This window comes from Anolis sagrei, chromosome 12 (genome assembly GCF_037176765.1).
Source record: "Anolis sagrei isolate rAnoSag1 chromosome 12, rAnoSag1.mat, whole genome shotgun sequence".
Taxonomy (NCBI): domain Eukaryota; kingdom Metazoa; phylum Chordata; class Lepidosauria; order Squamata; family Dactyloidae; genus Anolis; species Anolis sagrei.
This window is the reverse complement of record NC_090032.1, coordinates 16,950,255-16,962,232: the sequence shown is the minus strand read 5'-3', so window position 1 is coordinate 16,962,232 and position 11,978 is coordinate 16,950,255. Positions and strand designations below refer to the sequence as shown.

At 47.4% G+C, this 11,978-nt stretch overlaps 1 protein-coding gene across 3 annotated transcripts in view; it reads right to left on the bottom strand.

Annotated features, from left to right (window-relative positions):
• Nucleotides 1-4,058: 4,058 nt before the first annotated feature.
• Nucleotides 4,059-11,978, bottom strand: part of LOC132764404 (dual specificity protein phosphatase 10-like) — a 37,493-nt gene continuing 29,573 nt past the window's right edge. For all 3 annotated transcript variants that reach the window (XM_067472489.1, XM_060758407.2, XM_067472488.1), the window contains exons 3-4: nt 11,418-11,699; nt 4,059-9,833 (exon numbers count right to left, since the gene is read on the bottom strand). In XM_067472489.1, the coding sequence (XP_067328590.1) occupies nt 9,568-9,833; nt 11,418-11,699 (548 nt within the window). In that variant the 3' untranslated portion in view covers nt 4,059-9,567. The remainder of the gene's footprint in view (nt 9,834-11,417; nt 11,700-11,978) is intronic.

Sequence of the window (11,978 nt, the reverse complement as noted above, 5' to 3'; positions counted from 1 at the left end):
CCTACAACAACCCAATAAAATAAAAGGTCGCTATCTTGCTTGCAACAGAATTCTCACTGGCTGCCACTAGGTGGCACCCTTCACCCATCATATTCAAGGAAGTATCTGATCTTGCAGAATTCCAAGAGAGCGGGCGTAGTGTTTTTAACCATGAGGATTCCTCCAGATGTCCCCAAAATGCAGCCCATGAGGTTCTCCCTTCCATTCAAATTGGGAGGGATAGCCAATACTCCAGAGGACAGGAGCAGAATTCAAAACGATCTTGACAGATTAGAGAGATGATTGGCCAAAAATAACAAAATGAAGTTCAACAGGGACAAATGCAAGATACTCCACTTTGGCAGGAAAAACGAAGTGCAAAGATACAAAATGGGGGATGCCTGGCTCGAGAGCAGTACGTGTGAAAAAGATCTTGCGGAGTCCTTGTGGACAACAAGTTAAACATGAGCCAACAATGTGATGTGGCGGCAAAAAAAGCCAATGGGATTCTGGCCTGCATCAATAGGAGCATAGTGTCTAGGTCCAGGGAAGTCATGCTACCCCTCTATTCTGCTTTGGTTAGACCACACCTGGAATATTGTGTCCAATTCTCCGCACCACAATTCAAGAGAGATATTGACAAGCTGGAATGTGTCCAGAGGAGAGCAACTAAAATGATCAAGGGTCTGGAGAACAAGCCCTATGAGGAACGGCTTAAGGAGCTGGGCATGTTTAGCCTGAAGAAGAGAAGATTGAGAGGGGATATGATAGCCATGTATAAATATGTGAGAGGAAGCCACAGGGAGGAGGGAGCAAGCTTGTTTTCTGCTTCCTTGGAGACTAGGACGCGGAACAATGGCTTCAAACTACAAGAAAGGAGATTCCATCTGAATATTAGGAAGAACTTCCTGACTGTGAGAACCATTCAGCAGTGGAACTCTCTGCCCCGGAGTGTGGTGGAGCCTCCTCCTTTGGAAGCTTTTAAACAGAGGCTGGATGGCCATCTGTCAGGGGTGATTTGAATGCAATATTCCTGCTTCTTGGCAGAATGGGGTTGGACTGGATGGCCCATGAGGTCTCTTCCAACTCTTTGATTCTATGATTCCACGTATCTTCTACTGTTGTCTTTGATCAATCATCTATCTATCTATCCACATAGTAACAGTGAAAATGTGTGTATTTGGTAGCAATGAGATGAAAGAGGTTGATGGTGAGGATTCTCCGTCATATGATGGAGTCAAGAACTGGCATCATCCATTTCAGTGTGGTCAGACTTCGGTGCAAACAGCTCCAATTCCAGGGCGACCCCACTCTGCTATTGAGGAACACATCATACAACAAGTGGAGGTCGCCATGTTGGAAAATTGCCGCATAATCCTTCACCACCGAGCCCAAAATGTCAAGATGAGTTTGGGGTCTGTGCAAAAAATTCTCTCAAGACCATATTGTAGTTTGTTGTTCGGGCTTGGCCCCATGTAAGCTGCTCCGAGTCCCCGTTGGGGAGATGGTGGCGGGGTATAAGTAAAGATGATGATGATGATTATCATCATCATCATCTTCACCTGCATAAGGTATGCACTGGCTGGGTCCCCCGGCTGCTCACACTTTTCCAGAAGCAGGAACAAGTCAAAATTCTCTCAGGCTCTCTTGACAATGATGCGCCATGGAAACTAGGAGGACTTTATCCCCAGACTGACCACACAGGAGGAAAGCTGGGTCCATCACTCTGATTCTGAGACTGAAGTCCAGTTGGTGCAATGGAAGCATCCTGACTCACTGACTCCAAAGAAGGTGCGTGTCCAGCTCTCTACAGGAAAGGTCATGCTCATAGTATTTTGGACCAGCACAGAGTAGGATTGGTGGATTTCCTAGCATAGGGGACCATGATCATTGGGGCAGACTAGGCTTCACTGTGGCAGACATTGGGAGGGCATCCAACCCAAGAGACAACGTGGCAGGCTCCCCAGAGGTGTCCACCTTCCCCAGTTCACAACTCACCTGTTGCCCAAATGGAAAAAGTATGAAACATTCACACCTAGCTCCAGCAGACAAGAGTCCTTTGTCCCACCCTGGTCATTCCACAGATATATAAACCCTTTTTTCCTAGTTCCAACAGACCTCACTACCTCTGAGGATGTTTGCCATAGATGCAGGCAAAACTTCAGGAGAAAATGCCTCTAGAACATGGCCATATAGCCTGGAAAAACCTACAACAACCCAGTGATTCTGCCCATGAAAGCCTTCAACAATACATATGTTCCTGTGGCTTGGAAATTCTCCCACATCCCCTTATTCACCCAACCTCTCACCATCAGACTTCGACTTCTAATTGATACATCTAACTACAAGAAAGGAGATTCCATCTGAACATGAGGAAGAACTTCCTGACTGTGAGAGCCGTTCAGCAGTGGAACTCCCTTTAATGTCCCTGGCAAGCCTGAGCTCGTTTTGTGCTTTAGCCTTGCAAACCTTCTCCCTACAAGAGTTGGCTATTTGTTTGAATTCTTCTTTGGTGATTTCTCCCTTTTTCCACTTCTTGTATTTGTCTCTTTGGAGTCTCAGCCCAGTGTGAGAGTTGTTCAGCAGTGGAGTCTGTTATATAGAAATGGTACAGCATTTCTAGCCAAAGAAAAAGAGGACAAAAGAATCCATTTCACTCTCTCCTGTGTGACTCAGTCCGAATATCTGCCTATGTTGTATGGGATTATTTGATTAATCTATATTAGGAAGAACTTCCCAACTATAAGGAGAGCTGTTCAGCAGTGGAACTCTCTGCCCTGGAGTGTGGTTGAGGCTCCTTCTTTGGAAGCTTTAATGTCCCTGGCAAGCCTGAGCCCATTTTGTGCTTTAGCCTTGCAAACCTTCTCCCTACAAGAGTTGGCTATTTGTTTTAATTCTTCTTTGGTGATTTCTCCCTTTTTCCACTTCTTGTGTATGTCTTTTTGGAGTCTCAGCCCAATGTGAGAGTTGTTCAGCAGTGGAGTCTGTTATATAGAAATGGTACAGCATTTCTAGCCAAAGAAAAAGAGTACAAAAGAATCAATCTCACTCTCTCCTGTGTGACTCAGTCCGAGTATCTGCCTATGTTGTATGGGATTATTTGATTAATCTATATTAGAAAAAGGAGCCCCCGGTGGCGCAGTGGGTTAAGGCACTGAGCTGCTGAGCTTGTTGATTGAAAGGTTGCAGGTTCGATTCTGGGCAGCGGCGTGAGCTTCCGCTGTCAGCCCTAGCTTCTGCCAACCTAGCAGTTCGGAAACATGCAAATGTGGGTAGATCAATAGGTACCGCTCCGGTGGGAAGGTAAGGGCGCTCCATGCAGTCATGCCGGCCACATGACCTTGGAGGTGTCTACGGACAACGCTGGCTCTTCAGCTTAGAAATGGAGATGAGCACCACACCCCAGAGTCAGACATGACTGGACTTAATGTCAGGGGACTACCTTTACCTTTTCCTATATTAGAAAGAACTTCCCAACTATAAGGAGAGCCGTTCAGCAGTGGAACTCTTTGCCCCGGAGTGTGGTTGAGGCTCCTTCTTTGGAAGCTTTTATGTCCCTGGCAAGCCTCAGCCCGTTTTGTGCTTTAGCCTTGCAAACCTTCTCCCTACAAGAGTTGGCTATTTGTTTGAATTCTTCTTTGATGATTTCTCCCTTTTTCCACTTCTTGTATATGTCTCTTTGGAGTCTCAGATTATTTGATTAACCTATATTAGGGAGAAATTCCCAACTATAAGGAGAGCTGTTCAGCAGTGGAACTCTCTGCCCTGGAGTGTGGTTGAAGCTCCTTCTTTGGAAGCTTTAATGTCCCTGGCAAGCCTGAGCCCGTTTTGTGCTTTAGCCTTGCAAACCTTCTCCCTACAAGAGTTGGCTATTTGTTTGAATTCTTCTTTGGTGATTTCTCCCTTTTTCCACTTCTTGTGTATGTCTCTTTGGAGTCTCAGATTATTTGATTAATCTATATTAGGAAGAACTTCCCAACTATAAGGAGAGCTGTCTCTTCCAACTCTAGGAATCTATGATTCAATGCAACGTCTCCATTTCCCTCCCTTCTCCCCCCCCAAAAAAGAGAGGAATCTGGTTACAAAACAGAAATATCATGTTTAATAAATTACAGCCGGGGCCACTGGTTGAGCCCAATAAATAACAAAGACAAGATCCAAAGAGAAACAGCGAGGAAAGGGGAAGATTCTATTGCAGCCCCCACTCCCGTGTCCTTTCAGGTACGTCGGTCTACAATTCCAGAGTGGGAGGCTATGGGGAAATGTCGTCTGAACACATCTAGGGGAGCTGCCCTATCCACCTCGGGTCACGTCTGCTTCCTGCCTAATTGGGCAGGTGGGGACATCACTATGGAGTACAAAATTTTCCAAAGGGAGAAGAAACATTGCACGACTAGTCACCGGGAACCAGGACGGTGCGGGGAAAGCGGGCAGTGCGCCGTTGCAGCGAAAGCTGTTCCAACTGTGAGACAATGTCACTTTCCAGCGGAGGCCAAACCAGAAGTTGCTGAGCTGCTGGAGGGGAAAAGTCGCCTACCAAACGTTGACCGTTTTGAATGGAGTCGTTTGGTTGAGGGGAATTGATTTTGTCATTTGGGAGTTGTAGTTGCTGGGATTTATAGTTCACCTACAATCAAAGAGTATTCTGAACCCAACCAATGATGGAATTGAACCAAGCTTGGCTCACAGGACTCTCATAACCAGCAGAATATACTGGAAGGGTTTTGTGGGTATTGCCCTTGAGTGTAGGAGCTGTAGTTCACCTCCATCCAGAGAGTACTGTGGACTCAAATAATGATGGATCTGGACCAAACTTGGAACCAATATTCCATATGCCCAAATGTGAACACTGGTGGAGTTTGGGGGAAAATAGACCTTGACATTTGGGAGTTGTTGCTTGGATTTATAGTTCACCTACAGTCAAAGAGTATTCTGAACCCAACCAATGATGAAATTGAACCAAGCTTGGCTCACAGGACTCTCATAACCAGCAGAATATACTGGAAGGGTTTGGTGGATATTGCCCTTGAGTGTAGGAGATGTAGTTCACCTACATCCAGAGAGTACTGTGGACTCAAATAATGATGGATCTGGACCAAATTTGGCACGAATATTCCATATGCTCAAATGTGAACACTGGTGGAGTTTGGGGGAAAATAGACCTTGACATTTGTTAGTTGTTGCTGGGATTTATAGTTCACCTACAATCAAAGACTATTCCAAACTCCACCAATGATGGAATTGAACCCAACTTGGCACACAGGACTCTCATAACCAGCAGAATATACTGGAAGGGTTTGGTGGATATTGCCCTTGAGTGTAGGAGTTGTAGTTCACCTACACCCAGAGAGCCCTGTGGACTCAAATAGTGGTGGATCTGGACCAAACATGGCATGAATACTCAGTGTGCCCAAATGTGAACACTGATGAAATTTGGGGAAAATAGACCTTGACATTTGGGAGTTGTAGATGCTGGGATTTATAGTTCACTGTGGACGCAAATAATTATGGATCTGGACCAAACTTGGCACGAATATTCCATATGCTCACTGGTGGAGTTTGGGGAAAATAGACCTAGACATTTGGGAGTTGTAGATGCTGGGATTTATAGTTCACTGTGGACACAAATAATTATGGATCTGGACCAAACTTGGCACGAATATTCCATATGCTCACTGGTGGAGTTTGGGAGAAATAGACCTTGACATTTGGGAGTTGTAGATGCTGGGATTTATAGTTCACTGTAGACGCAAATAATTATGGATCTGGACCAAACTTGGCACGAATATTCCATATGCTCACTGGTGGAGTTTGGGGAAAAGAGACCTTGAAATTTGGGAGTTGTAGATGCTGGGATTTATAGTTCACTGTGGACGCAAATAATTATGGATCTGGACCAAACTTGGCACGAATATTCCATATGCTCACTGGTGGAGTTTGGGGAAAATAGACCTTGACATTTGGGAGTTGTAGATGCTGGGATTTATAGTTCACCGTGGACGCAAATAATTATGGATCTGGACCAAACTTGGCACGAATATTCCATATGCTCACTGGTGGAGTTTGGGGAAAATAGACCTTGACATTTTTGGAGTTGTTGCTGGGATTTATGGTACAATCAGAACATTCTGAATTGGGCCAAACTTCCCACACAGAACCGCCATGCCTTGAAGGACTCATTGGTTCAAGCCTTCTTCCAGACTCGCATGCTCTCCCTCGCCTGCATATGCACACCACGTTGTCATGCTTGAGCACGTCTGATTGGAGTTTCAGGAACAGTCCACCCCTTGACTGAGAGGTCAACCAATCACAGCAGAGACGGGCTTTTGGTGTGAGTATTCATCTATTTCCGAAAGGAAGAGAAGGAGAGACGAGAGATCTTCATCCTTCTCTGTCCAAGGGGTTCCAAAGACCATCAGAAAACTGATGGTCTTTGGAACCCCTTGGCCAGAGATATATGTTTTCTGATGGTCTTTGGCGACCCCTCTGAAACCCCCAGGAGTCCTGACCCTCAAGTTGGGAAACACTACTCTAGAAGAAGGCAACTAAACAACATCTCTCTCCTTGCCTGCTTTACGCTCACGGGAGGCAACATAGGAAAGGAGAGGAGAGGAAGGAGACACTTGAAGAGCAACCAACAACGACAAAAATATATGTATATATTGCATTTCGAGATAAGTGGTGCGAGGGAGGAACCACACGCACCAGAGGTCGTTTGACTCCAAGAAACCCAAAGTGAACTTTACGAGAGGTGGACTTCCTACCCATGTCTCCCGGAGTATGGATGGTGCTGACGCAACGTGTGGTCCAACACAAGTTGAAGGAGACTAGTCTACGATGACTCTTCTGGGTTCCTTCATCGTTCTCCACGACTATTCCACTCCCATCCTCTTTAAGTACGGCTTCCATCATGGAAGACGATCCCAATGGTATCGTGACCCTGAGAAGGGGAAGTGCCTAAACGGTGTGCGAGAGCGAGACAGTCAATGTCCCCCTTCCGGTTTCCACCATACTGCCATTTGAAGATTCAGTCTTTGTAACAGATTGGTGGTCAAAGAAGTCAAGCAAATAAATAAATAGACAGCGGCACAGGATGCCCGGTCTCCCAACCACCAGCAGCAAAAACGGGGAAGGAGCTGTCAACTATCCTGGCTCTTATCTTTCCATCCAGACCAAAATATCTACCTAGAAGAGGTCAGTAATCCTGAGCGTTAAATTCTGATAACTGTGGAAAGAGAGCTTCTCTCTCGCACTGTCCTACCCCCCTCCCCCATAATATACACACTCATACACATACGTGTGCAAGAACACGGTTGAGACAACACCACCCACCCCTTCTACGAGGGTTATCCAAAAAGTAAGGTTACAAGGCTCTCATGGAGAATTTGATATCACTGCCATGTAGCAGGAAGCCATCAGAAGTGAACGAGCAGTGCCAGTCGTCAGTAGCTCATCGACTGGTGTTGTGGTGAAGGTTGGAGATGAACGTCCCCATTCTGGGGGAAGTTAGTATCACTGCCGTGTAGCGGGAAACCAGCAGAAGCGGACGAGCAGTGCCAGTCGTCAGTAGCTCATCGACTGGTGTTGTGGTGAAGGTTAGAGATGAGCATCCTCATTCCTGGGGAAGTTGGTCTCACTCTGTATAGCGGGAAGCCTGCGGAAGTGGACAAGCAGTGCCAGTCATCAGTAGCTCATCGACAGGCATGCTGGTGAAGGTTGGAGATGAGTGTCTTCGTTCTGGGGGAAGTTGATATTACTGCTGTGTAGCGGGAAGCCAGCGGAAGCAAATGAGCAGTGCCAGTCGTCAGTAGCTCATCGACTGGTGTTGTGGTGAAGGTTAGAGAGGAGCATCCTCATTCTGGGGGAAGTTAGTGTCACTGCTGTGTAGCGGGAAGCCAGTGGAAGCAAATGAGCAGTGACAGTCGTCAGTAGCTCATCGACTGGTGTTATGGTGAAGGTTAGAGATGAGCGTCCTCATTCCAGGGGAAGTTGGTATCACTGCTGTGTAGTGGGAAGCCAGCAGAAGCGGATGAGCAGTGCCAGTCGTCAGTAGCTCATCGATTGGTGTGGTGAAGGTTGGGGATGAGTGTCCTCATTCTGGGGGAAGTTAGTATCACTGCTGTGTAGTGAGAAGCCAGCAGAAGCAGACGAGCAGTGCCATTTGTCAGTAGCTCATCGACTAGTGCTGCGGTGAAGGTTGGAGATGAACGTCCTCATTCCAGGAGAAGTTAGTATCACTGCTGTGTAATTGGAAGCCAGCGGAAACAGATGAGCAGTGTTAGTCGTCAGTAGCTCATCGACTGGCGTTGTAGTGAAGGTTGGAGATGAGCGTCCCCATTCCGGGGGAAGTTAGTATCACTGCTGTGTAGCGGGAAGCAAGTAGAAGTGAACAAGCAGTGCTAGTCATCAGCAGCTCATCGCCTGGCGTTTGGTGAAGGCTGGAGATGAGCGTCTTCATTCCGGGGAAAGTTGGTAACACTGCTGTGTAGTGGGAAGCCAGCACAAGTGGATGAGCAGTGCCAGTTGTCAGTAGCTCATCGACTGGTGTTGTGATGATGGTTGGAGATGAGCGTCCTCATTCTGGGGGAAGTTAGTATCACTGCCGTGTAGTGGTAAGCCAGCGGAAATAGACAAGCAGTGCCAGACGTCAGTAGCTCATCGACTGGCGTTGTGGTGAAGGTTGAGATGAGTGTCCTCATACTTGGGGGAAGTTGGTAGCACTGCTGTGTAGTGGGAAGCCAGCGGAAGTGGACGAGCAGTGCCAGTTGTCAGTAGCTCATCGACTGGTGTTGTGATGATGGTTGGAGACGAGCGTCCTCATTCTTTGGGAAGTTGGTAGCACTGCTGTGTAGCAGGAAGCCAGCGGAAGCGGACGAGCAGTGTCAGTCATCAGTAGCTCATCGACTGGCGTTGTGGTGAAGGTTTGAGATGAGCTTCTTCATTCCGTTTCCCTCCATTTTCATTTATCTGACGTTCTGCCATTCTGTATATGTTGGATAAGCGAGACTCTACCATATAGTAATTATTTGTAATTTTTTTGAAACTCTTGTAACCATACTTTCTGGGTAACCCTCGTAATAAAGACGTTCTCCATCCTGGTTGAACGGGACCAAGAAGGGGAGAGATGAACACAAAATGGTGACCGTTCCATCACATCTTCACATCCACACACTTCCCATCCCAATAAATTAAGCCCAATGAGATTTCTCTCATGCACACGTCTTGAAATCCCTCCCAAGCCCTACTCTGAGGCTGAGAGAAGAAAGTCCTACATAGAAATAACATGGTGGCAGCAGTGGTTGCCAAAACATTGGCGGTTTTGTCAGTGCTTATTGGTTGGCAAGTATAGAAAGGCATCCCACCCCTCGAAAAAAAGTACCCAAATCCATCTGTTTTTAATGGCTTTTCAGTGGCCGAGGAGCCACGCACCCAACCATTGCTTGCACACGATCCTGGATCACTGCTTGTCCAGTGCCACACAGTTTGTCGGTCCCGTATTGCACACACACCCCACGCACACCTCTTCCGAGCCCTGAGATTGCCGGAGGCCACCCTCGATCCCCCTCCCACCCCACCCAGAATTGTGGTTCACACTTCGGTTTCCACTCCGGCCAGTTTAGGGGTGAGGATGCGGGGCGTGACGCCGGCGTTCAGATCTGTCTCGAACTCCAGCAGCTGTCCCATGAAGTTGAGGTTGGGCGAGATGATGGGCCGCCGTCCCTTGACGTATTTGTAGGCGTCGCCCATGGTCATGAGTGTGTGCTTCATCAAGTAGGCGATGACGATGGTGGCCGAGCGCGAGACCCCCGCCTGGCAGTGGATGAGGACCCCTTTGCCGCTCTGGTGGGCCTCCTCTGGAGCAGGGAAAGCAAGAAGCAGAACCAAAGAAAGGGAGAGAGAGAGAGAACACAAATATCAAATATTGGAGTTGGAAAAGAGGAAGTGACTAACCAGGACAGGACAGGATCAAATCCAATGACATTGCAGGTTACAGTGAGCGCCATCAACATGTCTGAGATCCCTGCCAATGTCCTCCACGAACACTGTACTGCTCACCACTCAAGTGAAGGCTTTAATATGAGGACCATTTCATCCTGGATTTTATGTGTTTCCACCACCACAGACATCTCAGTGTTTCTGACTTTCCCCATAAATTTGTGGAATTTGCATGACCCCGCCCACTGCCTCTCCCTTAACCCTTTCCTATTCTTTTCTATGGCACACAGCAAACAGAGGAATTTATCGGCAACTGAACATACTAGAGAGGTTTGGGGAGAATTCACAATGATTTATAGGAGTTGTAGGTCCTGGGATATATAGTTCACCTGCAAACTAAGTGCACTCTGAACTCTACCAACAATGGGCCTGGAACTAACTTGGTACACAGAGCTTTCATGACCAACAAAACATATTGGAGGTCTTTGGGGAAAATTCACCTTGATTTTTGGGAGTTGTAGTTCACCTACATTCAGAGAGCACTGAGAACCCAAACAATGATGAATCTGAAACAAACTTGGCATGCATACCTGAGATGCTAAATTTGAATATTGGTGGTTTTTGAGGTGAGTGGCCTGGGCATTTGGGAGTTGTAGGTACTGGGATTTATAGTTCACCTGCTAAAAATGAGTGCTGTGTACTCCACCAAAGATGAAATTGGACCAAACTTGGCACAGAGCCTCCACGACCAGCAAAAAAAAAACAAAAACAAAAACAAAAAACAAACTGGAGGTCTTTGGGGAAAATTCACCTTGATATTGGGGAGTTGTAGTTCACCTACATCCAGACAGCATTGTGAATCCAAACACCGATGGATCTGGACCAAACTTGGCACACAGACCTGATATGCTAGAATTTGATTACTGGAGGGGTTTGGGACGGACTGGCATTCCTTTCTGGAAGTTGTAGTTCACCCACAATCGGAAAAACTGTGACCTTCACTGTTGATAGACCTGGACCAAATTTAACACACAGAACCTCCACGACTAACTCCACCAACTGGAGGGGATGGAGGGGACTGACTCACCATAGTGGGAGTTGTAGTTTACCCTGTTGTCATAGGGTTTGGGAGGAACTGACCTTCCTTTCTGGAAGTTGTAGTTCACCCACAATCGGAGAAACAGTGACCTCCACCGATGATGGACCTGGACCAAATTTGGCACACAGAACCCCCACGACTAACTCCACCAACTGGAGGGGATGGAGGGGACTGACTCACCATAGTGGGAGTTATAGTTTACCCTACAGCCAGAGAGAACACTGAACCCCACCAATGAGGCATGTAGAGCAAACTTGCCCAACATAACGAATTTGAAGTACTGATGGAGTTTCTCAGGGTTAACCTGGCATGATGGGAGTTGTAGTTCACCCACAACCTTATTAAAAATTGGCTTTTTCAAGTAACCCAGGCAACGCTGGGGACCCAAGATACTAATGCTTACCGATGAATTCAAAGGCTTCCTCAAAGTACTGGCGCAGGTCCTGGCGGCTGTTGTCGGTGGCGGGCAGGCGCTTGTAGCGGAGGCGCCCGCTGTCGGCGTGGTAGAGAGGGAGGTGGGTGGTGACGTTGAGGACGTGGCCCACGTTGAGGCTCAGCATCCGCTCGAGGTCCTGGGCGTCCCTTTCGTTGCCCAGGAAAAGGAAGGGCAGGATGGGGCTCAGCTCGGCGTTCTCCAAGTCGGGCGTGAGCGGAGGGCCCAAGTCATCGGTGCTGTCGGTACCTTCTGCGGTCAAAACACAAAGCAAAATAGGTCAATCCATGGGGCAGGGAAGCCCTGTGATAAGGCATTGGTTCAATAGGGAGGGCCTTGTTGTGCCCCACATGTAAGCTCCTTTAGTAGGAGTGCCTTCACAACGTCTGCTCGCAGGCTTCCAGGTGTTAGTTGGCTCTGATTGTTTCCTGTCTGGAATTCCCCTATTTTCTGAGTGTTGCTCTTTATTTACTGTCCTTATATATATATATATATATATATATACACACACACACACGTACACACACACAC